This window comes from Drosophila yakuba, chromosome X, assembly GCF_016746365.2.
Source record: "Drosophila yakuba strain Tai18E2 chromosome X, Prin_Dyak_Tai18E2_2.1, whole genome shotgun sequence".
Taxonomy (NCBI): domain Eukaryota; kingdom Metazoa; phylum Arthropoda; class Insecta; order Diptera; family Drosophilidae; genus Drosophila; species Drosophila yakuba.
The window spans coordinates 50199-75038 of NC_052526.2; the positions used below are offsets into that span (position 1 = coordinate 50199).

General features: G+C 38.9%; 2 protein-coding genes across 8 annotated transcripts in view; one reads left to right on the top strand and one right to left on the bottom strand.

Moving 5' to 3' along the window:
• The first annotated feature begins 613 nt into the window (after nucleotides 1–613).
• LOC6526243 (active breakpoint cluster region-related protein) overlaps nucleotides 614–24840 on the top strand; it is a 52387-nt gene continuing 28160 nt past the window's right edge. For 2 of the 5 annotated variants that reach the window (XM_043206943.1, XM_043206944.1), the window contains exons 1-15: nucleotides 614–772; nucleotides 1966–2451; nucleotides 5324–5904; nucleotides 6007–6637; nucleotides 6794–7092; nucleotides 7165–7291; nucleotides 7878–7898; nucleotides 8469–8567; nucleotides 9322–10326; nucleotides 10385–10768; nucleotides 10836–10996; nucleotides 11151–11290; nucleotides 11360–11609; nucleotides 11671–12435; nucleotides 12904–13248. In XM_043206943.1, coding sequence (XP_043062878.1) covers nucleotides 2122–2451; nucleotides 5324–5904; nucleotides 6007–6637; nucleotides 6794–7092; nucleotides 7165–7291; nucleotides 7878–7898; nucleotides 8469–8567; nucleotides 9322–10326; nucleotides 10385–10768; nucleotides 10836–10996; nucleotides 11151–11290; nucleotides 11360–11609; nucleotides 11671–11860 — 4218 coding nt within the window. In that variant the 5' untranslated portion in view covers nucleotides 614–772; nucleotides 1966–2121 and the 3' untranslated portion in view covers nucleotides 11861–12435; nucleotides 12904–13248. Of the gene's footprint in view, nucleotides 773–1965; nucleotides 2452–5323; nucleotides 5905–6006; nucleotides 6638–6793; nucleotides 7093–7164; nucleotides 7292–7877; nucleotides 7899–8468; nucleotides 8568–9321; nucleotides 10327–10384; nucleotides 10769–10835; nucleotides 11001–11150; nucleotides 11291–11359; nucleotides 11610–11670; nucleotides 12436–12903; nucleotides 13249–24840 lie in introns of those variants that run through there. The other 3 variants (XM_002099615.4, XM_043206945.1, XM_015189842.2) reach the window with 3 other exon arrangements.
• On the bottom strand, nucleotides 14412–22212 carry LOC6523777. Of its 3 annotated transcripts, none has more exons than XM_039372456.2 (10): nucleotides 17987–21701; nucleotides 17742–17920; nucleotides 17468–17676; nucleotides 17010–17410; nucleotides 16854–16933; nucleotides 16690–16788; nucleotides 16377–16633; nucleotides 16120–16314; nucleotides 15893–16062; nucleotides 14412–15627 (listed from the first exon to the last, which is right to left on the bottom strand). In XM_039372456.2, exons 1-10 carry the CDS (start codon nucleotides 18882–18884, stop codon nucleotides 15143–15145), a joined length of 2973 nt encoding a protein of 990 aa, XP_039228390.1. In that variant the 5' UTR covers nucleotides 18885–21701; the 3' UTR covers nucleotides 14412–15142. The 3 variants fall into 3 exon arrangements, with proteins under 3 accessions (XP_039228390.1, XP_039228388.1, XP_039228382.1); XM_039372454.2 differs by lacking the exon at nucleotides 14412–15627 and having other exon boundaries at nucleotides 15670–16062; nucleotides 16690–16791; nucleotides 17987–19359; nucleotides 20089–22212; XM_039372448.2 differs by lacking the exon at nucleotides 14412–15627 and having other exon boundaries at nucleotides 15670–16062; nucleotides 16690–16791; nucleotides 17987–22212.

The following is a 24840-nucleotide window of genomic DNA, read 5'->3' on the forward strand; positions in this document are numbered from 1 at the left end:
ACCCGGACAAGGAGTCTATGGAGTCAAAGCGGCTGCCCAACAATATCCAGAAGTTTCTTAAAAAAAAGAGGCCAAGGAAGCGAAAATAATGCAACGAACGATAGAAGCTCAATAATCTGCTTCAATTTAAGATGAGACAAGAGTCCATCGTCTTAATGTCAGCTGTTAAAAATCCATATCAAAAACTGTAAAACGTCGAAATAGAATGTGTGGTCTGACTAAGAGGCCGGCGGCAAAAAGTAAAATTACAAGTAGCGTCTTAATTGTAAAACGTAAAATGTAAAACGCCAAATATGGGAAACCGTGTATGAGAACTAATTTATATAAATTACCAATAACATATCTCAATAGAAAGTCTGCTAGACTTTTACTTTGTATTGTAATTAAATAAGATTCCTTTTTAAATTGGGTACATAAAAATTATATATAGTATTCTGGAAACGTCATTCAGTATATAAGCAGCTTGGTTTCATTAATATTTGTACAAGCAATTACTTTCAAGATTATTAAGATACAAAAGCTTATAAATATTCTGTGTTGGTGTTCATATATGGCTGCTGTTTTAGTATTTTTCATAGCACACATCGATAGAAGCGATAGTGGCTAGTCCACCTCCAATATCCACATGCAATCGATAAGCGATATTTTGATGTAAAATCCGCTCGGCTGGAAATCTGGGAATATAATTCTGTATTGTCTACTTGTTAAAGTCTAATCAATGTGAAAGTAAATCGTGCGAATGGTGAATGAAAACCGTGGTCGAAAATGAAACGTAAGTGGTGACTGGGAAAACAAGAAGTTCTAAACGAAAAGGCAAAGCCGAGTTTTACGCACACCAATGCAAAAACGCGCTTATGCTGTACATATGCAAATGTATTTGTGTGTTCGCTTAAAGTAAATTAAATATAGTTATGTGTACCCAAATTGGTTTTAAGCAAAATTTAATTTTATGTAAAACGGGATAGCAAAAAATTGGACAAGTTTGAGTGTGTTAAACCACAACTTTTTTTAAGTGGAACATGTGTTAATTGCATTTTTTGTGGCTGCAACGCCCACTGATTTTGTTTCTTGAAAGAGAAAAGACAAAAGAAACAAAGTGTAAGAGGAGTAGGTTAGGAATTACCCACAAAACAAATACAACAATTATCGAAGGGATCCCTCTCTTTTTTGTGCGTGAGTGCATTTTATGTGTGTGTGTGTTACGCTTTAGTTTGAGTTTTAATTAAAAAACAAAAACCGAGAAAATCTCCCTAAGTCATTGTGACTGCACTTGCAAACAATATAAATATTCAGGAGAAAACAATTTTGGCTTAAAAATAAAAAAGAAATGCAAGGGAGCGGAACACACACACAAATGCATGGAATCAGAAAAGCAACAGTATTACAAGTGCATTGGCCAATTTGCACAACAAAAAAATAAAATAAAGAAGCAAGTGCAAGTGCAATAAATTGTTAAAATTGTTTAACAGCGTTGTTTTCATTCTTCCCCAAACTTGGAAGCGTTAACTTCCTTTCCGGATATTAATTTAAATCTCACATTTTTGATTCTCAATATTGGGTAAAAAGAATCGCAGTTCAGAATAGGTAGGGTTCGACCAATATTATATGTAATACAAACTCAAACTCTCCTTTCCTTTTTAAAAGAGGGTTGCAAATAATTTAAGGTTCATAAAACACATTAAATATTCATAAGAAAGTCAGAGAAATGAACTTATTGTAATGCATTTTCGATACTTGTTTAATACTTAAACCAATATGGGTTGCTTCACACACGGTTTTCATGATAGCTTAATTATATTAAATGCTCTAGAATCCAGGATTCCCAACAGACTGAAGTTTTCCACAAATGCCCCTTAAAGGCACATTCATAGAGGTACTCCTCCTGTGGTTGTATGTGCTGCTTATCTGAAAGGATATTTGAGATTTCAATAGACACATTTACGAATCACACACAATTTTTTGCAGGGGATAAAGGCGACAACGCACAACTGGTGCTTGTTGTTACATAAAAGGCAAACCCACCCTCTCTGCGTCATCATCTTGAATAATCATCATCATCTTTAGAATTAATAAAGAAAACGGTTAAGATAAAAGCAAGCACCCGAAGAAGCTTGGGCCACCATGAGCGTTTTCGATGACTTCCAACGTCTGTGGATGCAGCGATTTCCACAAAGCTCTCTTTCCGATGCCTGGGAACAGGATGTTCGGGCTAGTCTCGAGCGACACAAGGTGCGAATCATTGAGCTAAGCAAGGAGCTTGAGCAGGAGACACTTTATGTGGAGTATCTAGAGCGTCTGCTGTCCGACGTGGAAAGGTATCGCGCTTCTGGCGGTGATCCAAAGGCTCTCTTTGAGGCTGCGAGCGGTAGTTGTGCTAGCAGCACTAACAGCAGCAGCCCCATCAATGGAGCTCTACCAGAAGAAAACAACACCAACGTAGACAAGGAATTTGTAAGTATATATATATGGACTAAAACTTATTTTATATAATGAAATATTTAAGTACTATTAAATAAAACGAAATACGTTTTAATGAAGATAAAAGCTAGTGCAACCATAAAATTAATCAGTAAACATTATAGTCACCAAGAATAGTTATTCCTTGGTAGGAAAATATTAGATGTTTAGAGAAAAATGTTTGTAAAACGTGCAAAATGTAAGAAGGAAATTCAGATATTTAAAGTCTGGTGTGCAATTTTAGTTCTGCGGCAACTTTTTATTGGTGTATCACTCATTATTATCAGACAACCACAAAAGATTATTATTTTAATACCCGCTACTCGTAGAGTAAATGTGTATACTACATTTTCTGAAAAGTATGTAACTGGTAGAAGGAAGCTTTTCCGAGCCGGTGAAGTATATATATATTCTTCATAGGGATTACTAGCCGTGTCGATCTGGCCACATCCGCCTGTCTGTCCGTTCGTATGAAAGCCGAGATCTTAGAAACTACAAAAGCCCACTCTAACGCTTATACGTTTGAAAAATATTTTGATTTTTGTTCGTTGTATTGTTTGTTTTGCCAATTTCTATAGGAATACCCAGAACACTTTGGCCACACCCCTTCTAACGCCTATAATGGTTTTAAGTGTGTTGAAATTACCATTTTTTGTCGTATTTTTCTTTCAAATATCGATCGCTATGCCAATTTTTTTAGGGTCTAATAGTCAGGGAACTCGACTATAGTATTCTCTCTTGTTTTTACTGTGAGTTCTATAACCTCGAGGGGTTTCGATCGTTGAGTAATTAAATCTAAGTTATCAGACTGATCAGACCCTTTCCTGCAACCTTTGTAAGTACGGTAAAACTTTGATAACGCGAACTGTAGGAAATACTATAAGAAAATATGTGGTCAAATCTAGATTGACTTTCAATGTCGCATTTTTAATTAGTTTAGAAATGACTCCAACTTGTTCTGTGTATAAATTATAACTCTTTTAAACATTAGAGTACAATATTTGATCTGCTTAGTTAGAAAAGTTGCGGTTACGTGTGCTTTGTCCATGGGTTCTACCATTTATAGCACTCGTTTCGATATCTCAAATGGTGGCCCCTTATCTACCCACACCAGCAGTTTTTTTTATACAGAACGCGGGATTGTCGGGTGTGTGTGTTTTATTTTTTTTAAGGTTTTTAGCGTTGGTGCTGGCGTCGCCACAGATATTGTCGTCAGTATAGTTTTGGGGCGAATATCAGTGCCGGGACGAACGGACGGATACGCGTCATTCATAATATACATAAAATATATAAATAACTGTAAATATAGTTAAAGAAAGAGTTCCAATTATATTTGTGTTACAAAAAGCCGCCTGTTGAATAGCCAAAATAAAAAGCCAAGGGCAAACAATAAGAACCAATTACGTAAACTATTAATAATTTTTGTACGTTCTTAGAGCTCGGCATTTCGTTTTTCATTTTCGCGCAAGTGTGTGTGTTTTTTTACGTATTTGCAGTTGATAGAAATCCTATCGCCCAGTCATAGTCACTACGTTAATGTTTACCCCTATATTTCCTTTTACACAGCAGATTTCACTAAATCTGTAAACTCAATTTCTAAGCTACACCAAAGGAATAATAGCTCAACAAAGTGGCGCTGATTTTTAAGCATGGCTTCTTTTAAAGAGAAGTTTAAATTATGGTCCAGAGGGGTGCGTAAAAGTAATTGGTTGAGAACGACATCTCTACTGCCAATAACATATATTCAACATAATAAAATTAAAACACAATTCTATTAGTATTATGACAAGTCGAAATCAATAAAATACTTATCGCAACATTCTATAAAACAACGCGTATACACATAGAATCCGTGCCTATGTTATATCTTTAGGTCTCATTTATTTATAAGTGTATATACAATCTTGTAATCAAAGAGTTGAGCGATAGCAGCAAAAAAGGGAGTTTCCACTTTTATCTACAACTCTAACTCTCAACCTTTTGGCCTTTTAGTTGCACTGGGGCACGCTTTCTTCACTCTCATTTAAGTCAGCACCCACTTGGATGTCGACATCGGTAACCAGAAAGTTTTTGCTTGGACATTTTTCACTTCTTGGCAATTAGCGCCTAGTCTGGCCTCTTCTTTCTTCACTTATTCATTTTTTTTGTTCCGTTATCCGTTTGTTTCTGCTGCTCACCCGTGTAGTTTTTATACTCGTTACTCGTAAAGTAAAAGGTTTTACTATATTCCTTAAAAAATACGTAACAGGCAGAAGAAAGCGTTTCCGACCATATGAAGAGTAAACACGCCAACACTTTTGAAAAGTGTGTTGTAATTTTGGTAAAACAAATAAGAAAAAGTTACAAATTACAAAATTAAAAAAAAAGGTTAGTCGTGACAATTTTGGGCGGTTAAGTAGGCGTGGCAAGATATAGCCCACATAAACTGGGCTAGTGATCCTGATCAAGATAGGATATAATTTCTTCTACCAATTAAATACTTTTTTACCAATCCTAATATTTCGTTTTACTTTATATTGTAAAATAATGTAGTTATAAAAGGGTTTGTGCTATTTTATGGGAATATATTTGTTCACCACCATATTACCACCAGACAGAGGAAACTGCCCAAAATCTTGTCCAATCCTAATAATGGAATATTCACCTTTAAGAGGAAATAAATATATCTAAACCTACTGTCAATTCTCGCATACTAAAAACAGACCACAGCATACCTTATTTCTTTTAGCATTCTGTATCTATCTTTTCTACGATGCAAATTAATTAAGGTTCACTCTCCCTAATTAAGTTAATTAAAATCGGTTATGATTGGTTCAAAGGTTACTAATTCACTGACTTGGTCACTTTCTCTTTTATTTATACACAGAAATCTAGTTTAAATTTGCGCGAATCTTCTTCTTCAACTGGCGCCAAGGACAAGGATCGCCTGTCGCTCAAGCCGGACAACAAATACACAACACACCCAAATGCCGTCATAGGTGGGAATGGTTTAGGATCGGAAGTGGGGAGCGGACCTCTGCCCTCCACCACGACCACGGCGGACGGCAAACGAACAGAAGAGTTGAATTTAAAGCGGGAAGACAGAGGCAAGGAAAGTAGTAGTGGGGACACCAATGGAGCCCTCCAGCAGTGCATCACGGAATTGGCGGCATCTATTAAAGCCCAACCGGATAACGTCGCAGGAGGGCGTTTAGGAAACGATGGTGATACCGACAAGCCGCTGCGCAAATCGACGTCCCAATACGTTACCGTCATTCAGGTCAAAGAGGCCAAAGACAAGGAAGGCGATGATGGAACTACCTCGTCATCGGGGACTAGTGAACCGCAGCAACAACCTACGCCACCATCTACATTTTCCCGATATTCGGAAGCCACCGCTCCACCGCTTTCGCCATCGCTCACTTCGTACGCTGCCCACGTAGAGGCGAAAAAGAAAATGCCACCCAGGTGAGAGAACTAAGTAAAATAAAAATATCCTGCCAAGTTAAAAGTGAAATCTTATAATTGCATAGTTTTCCTACTAATGTCCCTTTCTTCTTCTTTTCCCAGACCTCCGCCGAAGAACATTCGGCGAGTTGAGCCCCCTACCATTCCCAGCCAGCAGCTGTCGTCTTCACCCAAAAGGGAAACATATCTGATCAACACGATGCCGAGCAGTTCAAGCGGCAATCTCGCCTTCGACAGTATGGGCAATTCGCTGGAGCGGAACATTAAGCCGTCTGATATATTGCGTCAAAAGTCATCTGATAATTTGGATTCCAAGTACTCGGCAAATCGAAAAACCACACCGGAGCTTTCTAAATTTGTGAACGTAAATAATCCGGAATTAATGGAAGAGCTCGGTCGCAAGATGGTAAGCAAGACAGACAGCCTGGAACAGACAAGGAGGAACGACTCCTCGCCTTCTGGCGGTGGTAGCCTAGGACGCACTGCCTCCACGCCCGGGCGATCATTGACTCCTGGAAGAACTGGAGTTGGTGCCTCGCCAACAGGTAGTTTAAGTAAAACCGGAAAGCTGGCAATGGCGGACAGCAGCTCCACTAGCAGCCTGGAAAGGAGATCGCGCACCTGCCTGCAGGCTAGCGATGCGGACAACGGAACGGAATCGCGAGAATCGGGTGCCAACCAGCGTAGTGTAGGGTCCAAGGAGTCTCTGACATCACAAGGCATATCGGAGGTGGTAAGTTAAGATTTTTTAGCAGGTCTAAAGACTTTAAGTAGGCTGTAAGAAATATTTTCTCCAAAGCTATCTCATTTGGTAACTTACTGTGTGGGACACCACGGAATTGATTTCTCTGTTTATAAGTAATCTTATGATAGCCAGTTTTTTTCCAAGCAGATCAAAAGCTACGAAAGCGTATCTTCGCTTAGTTCGGAAAGTGCAAAGGCGGTTGCAAACCAGCAGTCGGTGCCAGCAGGCGGAGCTTCAGCGGACAATGAGCCGTATTATGATAGCGTACCGCTAGACAACGGCGACGGAGAATACGTGTTTATTAAGCCCGGACGCACCGGATCCTCATCCAGTCGCGATGATTTGTCGACGCCTGGCAGCAGCATGTTACCTTTGGCTAATGTAGCGGATCCCGAATCTCCAGGCAGGACCTCAAACTACGTCAACATCGACTACTTTCTACAGTAAGCTTAAGATTCCGATAAATTTAATCACTCAAATTATTGATCTTTACATTTTGCTTATTCATTTTAAAGGCAAAGCAATGAGACGCGATCCAGTTCGCTAGACAGTGACGGCGAGTACGAGGGTCCGCCCATATTGCGCACGATTTCGCACGACGATCAAACCACAACACAAACTACCCCGGGAGCAATTCGCAAGGTTCGTTGTCAGTTCACTGAAGACCGCCCCTGCTGCAGTCCTCTGTGGTTCGTTATCTGGTTACTTAGTGCCCAAGCAAACTTATTTATTTCTGTCATTTTGTCGTTGTACTTAACCACCTACCCTCGATCATAATACATCTAAATGCAAGGCATCTAAAAGCTAACAAGTAGTCTTAGGCATTCCAAGCGCCAATAAATTAGAGACCTCGGCTTATAATGCATATGCCATTTATTGCAATAAACTTTTCAGTGCTCTAAAACGGAGAACTTCAGAACCAAAAAACTCAAATTTTTTATATTAATTAAAATTTTTTTCGTTTTTTATGATTTTATTTCCATTAAAATTAAAACGGTGTGGCAAAAATCATGAATTATGTATTTCATTAACCAAGGCATTAATGTATGTAAAAGTTCGAAATCAAAAAGCAAAAGTTTATAACTTTAATAAAAGTCCACAAACATTTACTGTTAGCATAAAACGCTACCTTAACGAAATTTATAACCATCAATACTCTAAGAGCTGACTTTTTATACTAACACCGAACTAACGAAGATTATTCGTTTCTGTTTTCTTTCCCCAACAGAACTTAGTTTCGGCGATACTTGTAAGTACCGGATACGGATAATTATCAGTCAAAGGTTCTTACATTGACTTCGTAGAATTTAATTTACCAACAGTAGATGCTTTATAATGTGGTATAGTCTATTCATCTTTCCATACATTTCGACATATCTGTACATTTTTTTTTGCTTGTTTCTAAAGTTTATAGTGTCTATGTTTACCATTTAAGTTCTGCCTTCGCTTGTGCTTAAACTCACGCCCTAAATTATTTTTTGCGCACATTCTAGTGATAGATTTTCATATATCATTTCTTCCTGGTTGCTCCCCCGTATTGTCCATTAATCACAGTATTCCTTTCTCTGTCTCATTCATGCCAGTTTGGGCGTGTTCCTACGGTTTTCGTAGTCTTACAAAAAGACAATGTTGTACATTTTTGGCTAACTGTATCGGCGCGACGACACTATATAATAAGTTATTTAACATCATTTGTATTTAGTTGTGGAAACGCCTTTTGATTGGAATTAGGAAAATGTTGACCTCATCTACCACGTTTTATATGTACTTAAACCACTTACAACTACACATCTTATCCAAGTGGTTCGTTTTTTCCTAGGTTTGTGGAAATGCACGCGGTGCTAAAATACGATCCATACTCAGCTCAATTATTCAGAGTGAAACGATCTACGTGGAATGTCTTAACAAAATGATGCAGGTGAGTAATGCAGATCTTATAAATTTTGTTTTGTGGGAAGTTTATAGCTTCCTTATATTTTCTCCAGACATTTTAATTTCATATAAAAATCACGGGATATTATTTGTTATTAAATTGAAAAGTTTTTAACCAAAAAAATTAGTAATGAAAAAAAACTTCGACAAGCAAAAACATGATATAAAAATGATATAATTAAAAACAAACTAGAGTATACCCAATATGAACAATAATTAATTAGAAACAACAAAACTATGAATTTTATTCTAATATTATTAATTCACATGGCAGCAATATAATATAGTCGTCCGATTTGTATTAATTTACAACTAAAACAAGAGAGAACGCTGTAGTCGAGTTTCTCGACTATCTGATACCCGTTACTCAGAGACAAGGAGACAGCGCAAGTTTGTCGATTCGTGCTGCCACGCCCACAAACCGCCCAAAACTGCCACGCCCACACTTTTGAAAAATGTTTTGATATTTTTTCATTTTTGTATTAGTCTTGTAAATTTCTATCGATTTGCCAAAAACCTTTTTCCCACGCCCACTCTAACGCCCACAAACCGCCAAAAACTGTCAGTGTTGAAGAATTGATCAAGAATATAAATACTTCATATGGTTCTCCTTTACTGCTTCGTAAGCTTTTACTTAAATTTATATAACCTCGCAAGGGTATAACAAAGGAGTTACAACGTGATTTATATAAGGTGGTAATATTGCTAATATGAATAATTCCTGTTTCTACCAAATACAGTACAAGAAGGCCATCCACGCAACCCTAACAACTTCGCAGCCTGTGATCAGGGAGGAGGAGGAGAACACAATTTTCTTTAAAATCGATGAGCTGTACGATCTGCATACCGCCTTCTTATCTGACTTAAAGACCATTGTGTCTCATGAGGGCGGTGATGTGCTGATCGGTGAACCGTTTCGTCGTCTTGCGGATATGTTTGACTTATACAGTGCCTTTTTGCACAACTACAAAAATGCTATAGAAACGGTGAAGAAGTGCAGTGCAAATAATCCCCAGTTCAAAAAGATCGTCTCCACCATTGTGCTCAATTTGCAAACGGAGCAATCACTTACTCTCGAGGATCTATTGCACAAACCAGTGGCGAGAGTGCAAATAAATGCGTTGGTCTTCAACGATTTGCTGCGCGAAACCCCAAATGCACATCCGGATCACCAGCCATTAAGGCAGGCACAAAAGATTATTCAGATGTTCCTCAATCAGTTCAATGTGGTCAATCAGCGGCTGCCAATTGAATCAAATCGAAATTTGAGACGAATGGTGCGTAATTCTTTTATTGTGGAACTTGTCGATGGGCATCGCAAGCTGCGGCATCTCTTTCTTTTTAATGATGTCATCGCATGTGCCAAGTACAAGGCATTAGGCCGCGATCGTATCGACTATGAGCTGAAGTGGTTCATTCCGCTAAAGGACGTATCCATTTATGAGGAAGCAGATTCGGCGATCGAGCTTAAGGAATCTAGTCCAGCGAACATTTCGCAAGTTAAACGCAATTTACGTTCCGTTCGAGATCAACTGGCCATTGAGGTGGCTAACAGTGGAAATGGGGGCTTCCGGTCCGGCGAAAAATATCGCCGCAAGCTGGCGGATCTGGAATCACAGCTGGTGCTGGCAACGCCCAATTTGGTGTTCCGCCTGGGAAACAAGGCAAATAATAAAACCATAACCTTCTTTCTTAGCTCGGATTTCGAGAGGACACAGTGGATCGACTCAATCTCATCCCTTAAGGTTAGTTACTGTGACCTACCTCAGTAAGGAGATAATACATACTTACATGTTTATTTAGCAAAAGTGCAACCTGCCTGGGGCAAATACTATTAATTCATTGGAGGTAACCGCCTTCATTGTGGCCATGCAGAAGGGCATGAAAACTGAAATGGGTTCATATCTTATGCGTAACACCAACGATGAAAGTTTGCTGGTTGGAGACCTGTACATGGGTGTCCAGGGATTGGAGGGACTGGAGCAGGCGGACGACCTGTACATCTGCGTCGAGGTGGACTCATATGGCCACTATTTCCGCAAGGCCACCACCAAGATGATATGTCGCAGTCAAACGCCGCTTTGGAACGAGAGCTTTATGCTAGAATTAGAGGGCAGCCAGAATGTGCGCATTCTTCTGTATGAGGCCAAGGAGCGGCCACTTCTTAGAGCCAAGCACATACTTAAGGTAGGAGTTTATAGTTTATTTTGTGATTAAATGCTACATCAATAATAATTCCCTTTTCATTCTATAGTTGAGTCTTAGTTGGCTGACAGAAACGACGCAGCCGAAGTCAATTAAACTTAGTGATACCTTAGAGCTCGGCTGTAGCTTCCGTTTTATTCCAGGCGAGCTCTGCCGCGGCAACACTAAGCCAGGAGCCCTCTTTGGTGCCAAAATGAGTCAAGTATTAAAGTAAATAATAGTTCTATATATTAAAAATAAAAGCACCACTTTTCGTAAAGTGAACCTAGTGAAGATCTTGATTTTAAAATAAATTCGATATGCTATTAAACTTTGTGAGCAATTTTAATTATTAATTAATAATTGTTTATTCTGGTTTATTCAGACGTGAGAAACGCGACATTCCGTTCATCATAGGCGCCTGCATTCGGGAAGTAGAGCGGCGTGGGATGCTGGAGGTTGGCTGCTACCGCGTCAGCGGTTCCGCTTCTGATTTGGCGAAGCTTAAGAAGGCCTTTGAATCTGGTAAATAGACGGCTCTGATCGGTAACCATGTCTTATTACTAATTTGTCGTTTTATTTTATATTCTTCAGATGCCTATGAGGCGGAGCAGTTGCTACGCGAGGTGGACATCCATTCGGTCACTGGCATTTTGAAGACTTTTCTAAGAGAGCTCCCCGAGGCCCTATTCACGGATCAGCTATATCCACGATTTTTTGACACATTCAGCGCCTTTAGCAACAACAACGAATCCATACGAATCAACGAGCTTCTCAAAGTTTTTGAGGAGTTGCCACAGGCCAACAAAGCCTCCATCACTTCGATATTAGATCATTTAATAAGGTTTGTTTCTTTTAGCTACATGGATGTCAAAAATATACTTATTTGACATGACTTATTGTAGAGTCCACGAAAAGGAGGCAGACAACAAGATGTCGTTGCACAATCTGGCAATGGTGTTTGGACCAACCTTGCTTAGGCCGGGCCAAACGCAGGTGAAGCAAAAGGATCCACTGGCAGCCAGCACTGTCGACGTTATGGCTCAGGCAGGAATCCTATACTGCTTTCTTCAGGCACGCATCAAGAAGGATTAGGACTTCGTGAGCCGTTTACACAGTTACATATGGAAATATATATGTATCAAAATTATAGATATTTATTTTTACAAACAAAAGCAGTTATAAGAGCGAAGTTGATGGATAGCCTACGCATACACCACCTCCCAATCTTTCTAACATCCCCTATATTATACAAGAAACCGCCAAACTCCCTTGAAGCTACGGAAAAGGCCTTTAAATTCTTTAAACCCCATAACACGCTGTTGCTGCCTACTGTATATACCAGAATCCGAAACTGCAATTATAAACCGAATATGATGATAGGACGAGAAAAAGGGAAACACCAAGTTCAATTCAAGGGCCCAGGGATGACAACATATCAGCTCAATGTCGGGTCACCCACGCACATCGCACACCTGGAACTACCGAGTGTTAAACACTTGTACATCCACTGCGTCTCCGTTCACTAAAAACTAATCCCATGTATTACACATACTTGCCTAGATCTGTAGGCTGTCTTCTTTACATTTGGATGCGACTTCTGCTTACTGCAACAATTGCAAAAAAAAAGGAAAACAGAAAATTGAAAATATTTTCCCTAATTAACATAGGTATACATATACATATAAATATATATATATTCTACTATTTGTATATATATGTACATATGCGCAGATACTTGTATATGTATATGTATACTTTTAAAACAAATATATATGTATATATACTAAATATACATGCTTATATATATATATATGCGCATGTAATTGTATATATATATATATATACTCATATAAAAATATATATTCTTATATTTACACTACCACTTATTAATACTTTAATTTACAGAAGTATTGTTAGTGAGTTTTTCCAGCTGATTGATATAAAATATGTCTGCCTAACATTTTTTTTTTATTTAATTAGGTTTTATATAAAAAAAGAACGTTAAATAAAATATAATCTATTTAGATATTGCTATAGAACTTCGACATTATTATTCAGGCAATGTAATCATAATTTAGAGAAGTTATTTATATCAGTAATTAAAAATTATATCGTGTACTTTATACATTTTCAAGCTGCGCATGAAGACTATTGCGTTTCCTCATCGTCTTGATTTGTCTGCACATTTCCCTCTACATCGATGAAGAAGTTTTTACTGCGTTTCGGCGAAGGGGCTGCCCAGACTCGTGGCCAATTCAATCGCCGTCTGTTTGCAAAGCGGCTCCTCGTCCTGGTTGTCTTCATTGGCGCTTCACTCAAGTAGCAATTGAAAGCGTTAAAGGCGCGTTTGGACTCCGCCTTGAAGATGAAGATAACAAAGCCGAAGTCACGATACAAATACGAGGGAATACGTAAGGAATGCATCTCGACAAAGGCTCTCAGAACACGGATTAGAAATAGTATTTAAAAATCCTTAACAGGTATGACCAATACATACATACTTCAATATGTCTCAAACGTCTCGAATTTTTTGGCCCGTTTTTTTTTTTTTCTTTCGAGACAAACGTTGACTATCTTCACTATCTTGAGCCTTGAAAACGATCTAAGCGTTAACCAACAGAAAATTTATTTTTGAGTCACGTAATTTACTTCAGCAGAATGTTTAAATTCCGGGGATTATTAGGATTATTTCCCTTGGCAATTTAGACGGTGTGAATGCTACCTAAATGTCTGAACTGGTTCTTTATTAACTTTTAGTTTTTTTTTTTGCTTCTCCCCAAGGATAGTCGTTTCGAAATCACTATCTCTCCAGTCCAATCCTGAAAATCCCCAGAAAATAGACGAAGGATGAGGGCGAGCTCCGAAAACTCAGTGACTGCCGGCAATTTTATATAGTATATCATGGAATTCCATCTTTTTAAAGCCTTCTATCTCTTGGTTGAGCTTACAAAGCTGCAAATTCAGCATAGGCACAGGACCAAGGTACTAAAAAAACTTGCGCAGCTTTTCGACGGCACTGTAGGCCACTTTACAAAAAAGTATCTTCCCTTCTACTTCTCATTTGCGCATCGACGGGCACTAATGTCACTTGTTGTTCACTATGGCTCGCTTTAGTCATCTTGTTGTTCTCGATGAAAAAACATGCGTGTCTTTCGTGAAGCAATGAATGGATTGATGAAATCCACGTAGCATTAGCCGTTTTTTAGCTAGACAGGCAAACGGTTTACGGATGATACAGCAGTTTAAGAATCTTAAGGACCCTTCGGCTTAAATGACATGTAGTAGATTTTTGGCGACTTGACATGCTCTTGCTAGAACAACGCTTAGGGAGCTGCTCTATAAAAATTCGACGCATTTTCTGTAGTTACTTTCACTGAGTATAAATAATTTAATCGAATTAAAAAAAAATAGACCATGCAACAGACCTGCAAAAATACGATAGTATTATCGATAGTACCCCGGTCACCAACATCGATATGTCTTAGATAGTCGCCATAGTAAAATGCGTTTTATACCTGGGATTCAATACCATAACTTTTTCTTTGGTTATAAAAAAAATAAAATAAATTGACCAACAAAGACTTTCATTTAAATGATTCAATTGAGAAATTTAAAATATTCAACAATTTAAGAACATTTTTTACTTAAACATTTATAAATGCGCCTTACATTTATTTTCATTTTGTTTAAACTCAAGCAGCTTTGTCTCCAACCTTTTCAATTCATTTTTTGCGTTCCAGAAAATCCTTTCCAAGTTATCCAGTTCTTCATCAAACTCATCAGAACCGTAATCAATCTTGCTCATTTCTGATCGCATCATCCATGCTACTGAATCAATAGCTTTTTGTTCCTCATGCAAAACTATTTGTACTTCGAACTGCATTTCCTTTAACTTATTGATATGACGTCGGCGTTTCGATACGGCCCATTGTACCTTGCATGTATTTAAAATGAGTACCATGGTACAGATCAAAACTGCTGTGAAAAGAAAAACCTTGAACATTTTCTCTGTATTTATGAAATATATTTATGCTACTGTTCGAAATAGTGCTGACGTTGAGGCACAGACTATATATTGTCATGAACTAGGTCAAGTTTATTTAACAAAAAACTCAACGCCATGTATAACAATTGAGTAAAATTAAATGCTGATTATCTTTGGTTTAAGGAATATTTTATTAAAAAACGCTTAACTTCCACTGAGGAAGCCGTCTTCATTTATAAAAATATATAACATATTTAAGCTTATAGATATATAAGCATCAGCTGTCATCTGATTGTGCATTACTTCGTTGCAGACACGAAAAAAGGAAAGAAAAACCACTACACTTCGAATATACATATAATTAAACAAATTGGCTGCGAAAAGATTGATCACTTTTTAAAACAGATTTTAAGTATCCGGATGACGGGTGCTTCGAAAAATGCGGATATGACAAAGGCGGAGCCGAAGGACACGACGGCGTTGCCTAAAAACAAGGTCAGTATGAGAGGATTGCTTAGGTGGACAGTTCCGCTCATGTGCGAAGAGCAGATGAACATTATGATGGGATGAATCAGATAGGCACAGTATGTGAGTCGCGAAAGTGGCCACATAACGCGATACGAGAGGATTGCATTAACGGTCGGCGCAAGCCCCCAGCAGCAGGATAAGACGATCCACACTAGCCCGCATCCAAAGGCTGTGTGGGCTACGCCCACGTAAAAGGCGCTGCTGGCGGTGCCTAATTGTCCTTCCCAAACCCCAAAGACCACGATCAGAAGCACAAACAGGCTGCAAGCCCAAAGGCTTAGGTTTAAACGCCTAGAAATCAGTGGCGGAGTCTTCACCTTGTACAAAACGTATCCAGCGCACATTCCTGTAAATAAAATTAAGAAGTGAATGATTAGGGTAAGTCAAGAATTAAATTCACATTTTCAACTATGTACCCATATAATGCAATGTGTAGTTCAAATATTATTTCTAAATCAATCGGTGGGATACCTTTCACGGATTTTAAACTTATAATGTATAGTGTTGGAATGTTTTTATATTCTTGCAAAAGGTATATTCATTTAAGTTAGAATTTTGTAACGCTTTAGATGCGAAATTTGCATCCATTTGTTTGTTAAGTGTTTACTCACCTACTATATAAGAACCCACTCGTTGCCATGGTTTGTCATACAGGAAGTCAAAAGACTCGAAGGGCAGGGAAACTTTGTGGGTGTACTGATGTGTTAAGGATATTATACCAGAAATGCTCCACGAGCTAAGTAGAATAACGAAAAGTGTAATCGCCACGGCTTTGAAGTACCTGAAAACAATAAGTTTTAAGTTCTAAGGCAAGTAAAATAGAAAGGCTTTCACTCACTTTCTGGCCAAAGCCAAAAGCAGAGCAGCCATCACATAAAACTGCATTTCGTTGGCCATATACCAGCTCCACATCATGCACATTTCTGTTTGCGGAAAATAGTTGTTTATATACAAAATATTGCGCCACCAATAAATGCGACAAGTGTTGTGTTCGATTTTGGCAGGTTGAAATACCGAAGTGTCTAGGCCCTGTCTGCCAAAATAAATGCATGTTAGGGGAAAGTATTATGAAGGTCTATAATAAATATAGCTTACCTTACGGCAAAGTCATTAAAGATGACTACAAAGAGATAAACTGGTGTAAGTCGTAGGTAGCGATAAAGCAGCATCATAAGCGTTTCCGAAAAGCTGCTTTTAATAAAAAGGCATGTTTCAGTCGGATGTTTACGATCCTGCTTGAGGTAGAGCAAAGTGACCAGCAGACCGCTGATAAAGAAGAATGAGTCTACTGAGAAGGTGGCATTGCCGATCACCTGATACCAAAAAGAGCGCTCTGTGATGATCCTTTCAAACTGGTGTTTTGCTTGGTTAATACGGTGCGATTTTTTTTATATAGAATTGAACTTACTTTATTTTCACCAATTGCAAACATTTGGAGATAGGTGTGCACCATCATGGTCCAAAGAACAGAGAATACTCTTAATCCATGCAGGCATGCAGTGTGGGTCTGCTAAGGGATGCCAGCAGTAGCAGATTAATTGATATTTGTAGATAATTTACCTCTAAACTTACCTCCTTGGTTTTGTTAATGTTTAGAATCGCCTTGGCATTGGTTTGCAAGGCGAAGCATAATAGTATTTGTTGGTGCAAAGCTGTGAAGGGTGAAGAGGATTAGGAGGAGGGTGAATAGTATTAAATATATGAACAATCTTATGGTTTAATGCTCACCGACAGATTGCTTCGCCTCATAAGTTCCAGTGCCTCCAGCACAGCTCCCAGTTTCCACTTGATAATCGGCCATTTCTGACTTTTCACCAACTGACGTGGAAGTGTTGGGGTCACCGAATTCTCGTTGAACACCATTTTCCGTGTCAGATGAGTCCTCACACCTTTGTCTGTTTCCATTGACATCTACTCCGGGAACATCCGTGGAAGCACTTGTACAGCCCAAGGGCTGCATTTGAAAAAGCTCGAAGGACTTGCCATAAAATCCATGGCTTTTGGCAGAGGTTCTATCGCATTTGCCACTAATGGCTGCAATAGGAGCCACCACTAAGCGACGTTCGTCGATTTTGAGCTGATAATAGGAAGCAACCAAAATCACCAGAAAAAGAGTGAGCATAAAGCTGCTACAGTGGGATAACAATTTGAATAAGTTGCAGAGCTTTTCTGAGATGAGAACCTACATGAACACCTGAAACTTTAACTGACGCCAGTGCGTATAAAGTCCGGGCACAGTGCGAACATGCAGGATCTGAAGCGGAAGTTGTTGTATTGAGGTATTGTGTGCGCCCAATACAGTCAGCATTCGAGCATACGGATCAAGGGACAAGATAGATTTGACATCAATGTCAGAACAGGATTTGGGCAAACACTCTCCCAGACTCAAAAGTATCTAAAGAAGGAACAGGATTTGTGGCTTATAAATACTAATAATATTAAGTTTAATCAAAAACCAACCGATCGATTAAGCCTGGGCAAATGAAGTGCAACATCCGCCACATAGAACTCCAAATCAAAGTGCTGGCGCTCCTCAGTTAAACTTTTGCGATTGAGCTCATAGCAGAATGAAAGCTGACCCAGCCACTTATCGTTTCCAAAGAGCAGCTGGCCCCGGTAGCGCCCAGATGAATCATAAGCTAGAAGGGTTCAGATCGGAATCAGATTAGAAATTAAACAATGGATACTCTTATGCAGTGACTTACCCTTTTGGGCCCACTCATAGCTAGAATGGAGTGCCGTCAAATAGGCTTGCATCTCGAGCCCGCAGCCTGTGCGAACATTTGTTCGGATTTCAGAAATTTGCCAGTAGAAGTGGTCATAGAGATTTGCCACCAGTTGAAAATAGTTGGCCTGGCCATAAAGACTCTCAACTGCGCTGCCGTTTCCTGTTCCATTCGCGTTTGTCCCCAGATAACGATGAATGCTATTAATAGTACTGCCCAAGGTTTTTAGTTGCATTTCATCGTCTCCACTTTGCTTAAGCAGATCGCGACTAAGTTTTGGTGCCATTGGCGGCTTACTACCCAGGATCTTTAAAATGTGAGTACTGGAAGTGCTGCTGGTCATCGACGAGAGAGTCGTCGTCGTTCCCGGCAAAGTGCCTGTGGCGGGCTCTGTGGATAACTCGGCGATGTCTACATCCACAGTATCGTTCTCATCGGGATTGGAGGGATTGTAGCTAGTGTCTAAGGCCAGGACACGCTGCTCTTGGTTGTTGAGATCACCCTTCTTAATAACCTCGTGTTCCAGATCCTCTAAATCACCCAAATTAAAGTCAAAGGTAACCGGATGCAATTCAAACTCCTTGAGTGGTTGCGGTGGCTTTACATACTCAATGGTCGGTATGATCTTCTCAAGGGGCAAGTAAGGCTTCTTTTTCGGCGGCTTAAGCGGCAGGACCTCGTGTGTGTTTAGTAATAGTGGCAACTCTGTTTCCGTTTTCTGCACTTCATGCAAAATGGTGGTGTTACCATTCCTGTTAACAAACTGATGTCCTGTCAAGGGCACTGCTTCAAGTTTTTTAGTCTCATTTGAGCACTTGCTGACACAGTTGACGCTGACCAGTAGAACAGCCAATAAGGCTATGCTTAGGCTTGACATATTTGCCAATAAGTATGGGGCACAGTTTTGCTTTCCCCACTAGTCTCCACTTTGCTACTTTAAACTAATTTCAAATATCTAGTGCTAAACTGCCGGTCGCTGTTAACTCTCTTTAGCTTTATTTGACTAGTTTCTACCCTTCATGGTTTTAGGTATTTTGCTGGTTTATCCGAGGAACGCAGTTGTGCGCACTGTTGATTACTGCCTCGTGTTCCTCCGCTGACATTGTCGCAATATTATATTTTGATCAGTTCGCTCATTGGCATGATTGTGGTTATCGACTGAAACGATGGCTTATTTGTAATAAGGGTGCCAAGGATTTCGGTGACCGCGAAAAGACTCGTTGGGCTCGGCTGAGGACTTGGATAATCTTAAAGTTTTGTTGATGTAGTTTTCACTTATTTATGATTCGATTTTTGTTGAAATTTGTTTTGTGCAGACCAGCTAACCGGCTAAAGGAAATCTGCAAAACTTCCTGTAAACCAAAAGAGAAAAACTTGTTAAACGTGTTGTGCCCACAACCAGTCGTGGTTGTGGCCAACTGGAAAAGCTTCGATGCCGCGGGAGGTTATTGGTACCATTGTTTATATAACTTCCGCGTATCAATTCGCCAAGATGGTGTGACAATGATCACAGCCACTGCCTGCTTACTTTCCACCAGATTATGCAATTCGGGTTTTACTCAACAAAGTGAAAAAAAATGTTTTTGGCAAACCGATATAAATTGGGAAATCAAATAATAAATTAAAAAAAATTCCTTTTTTATTTTTCATTGTGGGCGTCTCAGGTTTCGACAGTTTCTGGCCGTTAGAGGGACATTCTGAATCAATTTTGTACAGCGTAGACGTCACTAGAATTTGCATGCTCAATCTAAACTCTTTAGCTTTTATAATTCCACATAAATTATATATCTTTGCAATTTTTGATAGTTCTTAATCATACAGAGTATAAACACATTTTTATTTATTTGAGCGATATAAAACTCATATGTACATATATCGTGTGGGGCGATGACCTCTCCAATAGAAGGTAGGTCAGTCCCTCAATATTTATAAATATCAACACACTCTTCTCTTCAGTGCGAGCACCAACCGAACAAAAAAAAAAAAAAACAATCCAAGTGGCAATTGGATGGACAAACATTTGTGCCAAGTCAGACAGGCCAATTCAAGCAAAACCAAGCCTATGCAAAGAAAAAGCAAACCTAAAAGTATGTTTTCTTGGGAGGCAGGTCTCTTCTGATTTGTTGGGCTAGACTACGACGACAACCGAACCGATGAAAGTAAAAACCGCAACTGATCAAGCGCCGCCAACGTTGGCTTCCATGAGTGGGAACTCTGGTAGCTGGAGCTCGGTCTTGGATTCGGACTCGGATTCGTGGCTACATAATGTTTAAACCATTGGAGTAGAGACTTCCACAGTCTCTAAATCGTACAGTCGAAGTGTGTGAAATAGCGGCATGAAGCAAACAAGAAGTAGTCATATTATATGCACTCGCAAAAACCTAACAACTGCAATTGCAAACGGCCAACTCCAAAAGCAACTGTCTATATGAAACCAAACGAATGCTTTTGATGATCAATTTTATACAGCAAAGCTGAAAGTTTGTGTTAGTGCCGCAAAGGAGAGGTGATCTGGGCTTGTATTTTGGATTGGACTGCAGTAAAGCCTGGTCAAGAGTGGGGTAACCGGATCGGATAACTGGCAGAACTCGCTTTCATATGCATGGCATAAACAATTACCAAAATAATAGTGGCTGCACTACGGCAAGCACCTGGTATAAAACTGTCGCAATATTAAAATCTATATCCATTGGATAAACTGTGATGCACGCTTCTTGAAACACATTCGGTTGGCGTGCAAATGGGATAGTCAATATTGCATTAAAGTGCATTATCGTTATATGAGAAAATGTACCTTGTAAATGGCCTTGTAAATGATAAGTGATTTCTTTGCCACTGCTTTGCGTTAAATATATGGTCCCAAATTATGTTTAAAATAGTCCTAACCAAATCGACATATTGTTCTTGTTTTTTATCTTTGTGCTAAGAGCAAGCGGCCCTAAACTGGTTAATCTATGAATTAACATGAGCCGATAACGCGGTATTATTTCAACCGACAACCAACAGGGTGATAGTCGCCACCATTGAGTGAGTGTGCCAGCGAGTGTCGCTTGGCATACGCCGCTCCGTATTTGTGATGCAATTTTCCAGAAACGCCATGGTTATGCTGACCAAGTGGTGGAACAAAGCAGCTAGCCGAAGAAGAAAAACGAACCGAATACAAAATTTATAGCCGAAACAAGTTACGTATTTTCCTTTGCAATACCAGGACAAATAATTGGGTTTTTCTTTGTTAAAGGCCGTATTAAAACTTAGTGGTGTAAGGTAATCGACAATATTATCTTAGAATCCTACATCATTCGCATATTTTTTTAAGGTAATACCTTTAAAATACTGAAGTTATTACAGCTGTCGCTAAAATTACAAAGTATTTTGAAATGCGGTACGTCAGCAATCTAATAGTAGGAGCCCATTAAGAAACGTGCCGGTATTTGGAGTTGCTCACTTTTGGGCAGCGTGGGGAAGAAAAAATAAGCATATTTATGGGGCTCTGTGTGAAAAAATTTGTATAATATCGGGTACGCATTTGATTAACATTCATAACATCGTAAGTTCAAAACAGATTTATACGAACTTTAAGTAGGTCAAAATATTTAATTATATTTGGATTAGTCAAGCAAATTGTAGTAATGCCTACACTATGCAAGTTTGATTCGGAACTTAGCCATGCCTACCCTACGCAATCAAACCGCCTTAAACTGTTAAAAAACGCGAGCTTTAGTACATTTAAAAATGTTAATGTACCGAATGTAAAGGCAGTTTCGTAGATGGCAGATAGACAAATTCGTAGTGCTTTGCCAAAATTATTGTTTTTATTAAGATTTAACCGCTTAACGACTTCTAACGGTACACCAGAAGACATTAACAGAAAACTGTCTGGTACAGGCCACCTAAAGATTGAGTAGAGGAAGGTGCAGGTGTAGTAATTATCATTAAGCGAATTTAAGCTTTTGCCCATTTCAGTGGGGAACACTCGATACAACAAAAATATCATAATTTGCGAGCGGACTGGAGCACAGTCTATAATCTCCGATCTTAATGACGATGGTATTTTGCCAGCTGATGACCCAAAAGCGTAGAAACTAAACCAAAGGGCTTACCAGAAGGGTTTAACACATTATTGGAGATTCATTTGTCCGTTTCCAAAAATCCCAGAAAATGAAATAGTTACATTTCATACTAATACCTAAAAAAAATACATTGAAAATGTAAATTTGTTCTTAAGTTACAAAAAATTTGCTTTACGATATTTATTTAACTTTATTTATTCTACATGTTTTATACTTTTCAACAAATCTAGTGAAATGGGTATCTAGTAAATGGGTAAATCTACTTTACAAGAAATGGGTATAAATGGGTTCCTTCTGAAATCTGATGGCGAATATTTTTGGACATCCCACGATCCAGGTCCTTTCAATAGAAATTGAGTTCAGGTTTTTTATTTTCAATATTAGCTTATAATATGAGGATAATGTAATAAGTTCCAGTATTTTTTTTCAACCCGGTAATGGAACCCGAGGCACATCATTTACTTACCTATCGTAGATTTTCGGTCTCTCGGGCTTTATGAATTTGTACTAATACATTTTCTAAATGTTCAATAATTTAATTTGAATTTCATGTAAAATTATATTGTTCAAAACTAAAATCGATGGTTTTACACAGGGGCAAATTTATGTGTAATTTTTCATTGCCAGATTCCCAAATCTGGGTTATACAGCGTAGACATTTCTGATATTGATTTCCGATTGCTCCATTTCTAATCTTGGTGAATGCGTTTATACGGGGTTTAGCTTTTGGATTCGGTCTAGTTAAGTTACGTTTTTTAAAGTTTTTTTTTTCGTTTTGCTGTGGCTTCCACTATGCCCATAAAGACATAATTCACTTCAGAACACAGACCAAAGAAAGCAAGAGATGAGGAGAATAATTTAATATTGAAGAAAAACAAGCAGTCCAATGCCTCCGTGTCTTCATTTTTTCTTTGACCCTTTTTGGTATTGTAGCTATATAGGTCGTTCGTCAAGGTAACTTTCATTTGTAAAAAACTAAATGCGGAACGCGTTGGATAGTGGCTGCGTTTCATCAAAATCCATATCGCATTCCCATTTCTTTTCCCATTAATTGGGAAGACTTCCCCGATTCTATTTTGCTTGGTTGTGCCCATAGCGGGACAATCTTATATATATATATAAGATATATCTTAATATATTTAAAAATGATGTTTTAGACGGTTTTGGACGGACGTTGATTGCGTTTTGGTTGCTCCACTCGAAAAAGAGTATTTTATTCTTCCCACAAGCTGAGTAACAAGTATCTGATATTTGACGACTTTGACTATACAGTTCTTTCTTATTTATCTCTGAGGTACTGGACATATTACTGTTACCGGGCATCTACAATCCCCATCGGTCATTACCCATCAGAAAAGAGAGGTCAAGGCTAATTTCAACCTTTTGACAACTAAACCCGGTCGCAATCATGGGGTTCCTCGTTAAGCGTGGAAATTGCCGCTGGCATTCATTCTGTATTCCCTGCGAATCACTTTCCTGTGCTAAAGTTTGTAATTTGCCCTAATTGAATATTCGTGCTGGTCAAACCACACTCAAAGAAGGTTCCTCAAAGGTGCTCGCCGACGTTTCTCGAGCGGAGTGCAAAGCATGAGTCCGGGGAACCATCCGAATTGACATTTTCGTTGACTTTCAATTTTGAAGAAGGGGGAATGTGTGTAATTTTTGTTGGTTGTTTTTAGATTTGGAATTTGTTTTTTTTTTTAATGGAAATTTTAAAAATGATTTTTAATGGCATCCACCTTTGCCAAACAATTTCCTATGTAAGCTAAGCCAAGGATCCGAGCTAGGGCCTTTCTGATCCTTCTTTTATATGACTGATTTCGTCACGCCAAGTTGTCGGCCCCACTTGACTTCCAGCTAACCCGTGTTCGCGAGCTAGCAAGACTGAAACATGTTAATCATGTCGGGCATCAGGCCATGTCAAACAAGATCATACTGCCTCAGTTGAGCTTCTTCTGCTATTTTTTCTGTTGTTTATCTTCTGGCTAGCGTCAGCCAACCAATCGACAAATAAAATCACAAGCAAAGTTATTCCTGATCTTCATCTACTGTGCAAACGCCCCGCGGGGCTTGTTACAAATTTTGATGGACGGCAAGCAGTTGAAATTGATTAGCTTTAATGGTGGCCAAGTTTTCTGCCCATCTGCTTAGCAGAACGTATGTGAAGAGGTTGCTGCCTGAGTCAATCAGAATCAATCAAATTTTATCTAGACAGACGTATAATTTAAAAAGCCTTCTGATTTTGATGAGTATCTTAACTGGAACTGTCATAAGCGAAATGGGCGCGGAGTTCAAGGCTATTTTTAAGGACCAGAAACTTGCTGAAAGTTAAGTTGTGTAAAATAGAGCCATAATATATCAGCCAGAAATATTTGTGGGCGTTTGAGTGGCCGTGGCAGAATGTTTTTGACATATCAATAGAAATGAACAAATTATAAAAAAAACCTCAATAGAAATAGGCAAGGCAAATATTATTCTGCAAATAAATTAAAACATAAAAGTATGTGCGGTTTGTAGGTGTTAGAGTGGGCGTGGGAACGTTTCCATGATCACAGCTTTCATAGGCTCTGCTTATTTTTCTGGAAATATGTGAACGGATAAACCTATATTTCTAAGATATTTAAGAAGAAAACAAAGTCCACAATTTTTCCCAACCAGACATGCAAGCTGCCAATGTTGAACCCCCATAATTTGATGTTTAACCAATAAGCCCTATTAAAAAGCCTTGGGCCAGTACCTTAAATGATTGCGAAGAACATTTAG

Coding starts and splice junctions, on each gene's coding strand:
- LOC6523777 (XM_039372456.2), bottom strand. CDS start 18,884: ATGTCAAGCCTAAGCATAGCCTTATTGGCTGTTCTACTGGTCAGCGTC. Junction 16,634..16,689: donor TTGCAATTGGTGAAAATAAA/GTAAGTTCAATT, acceptor GCAAAACACCAG/TTTGAAAGGATCATCACAGA. Junction 16,315..16,376: donor TTTAATGACTTTGCCGTAAG/GTAAGCTATATT, acceptor TTATTTTGGCAG/ACAGGGCCTAGACACTTCGG.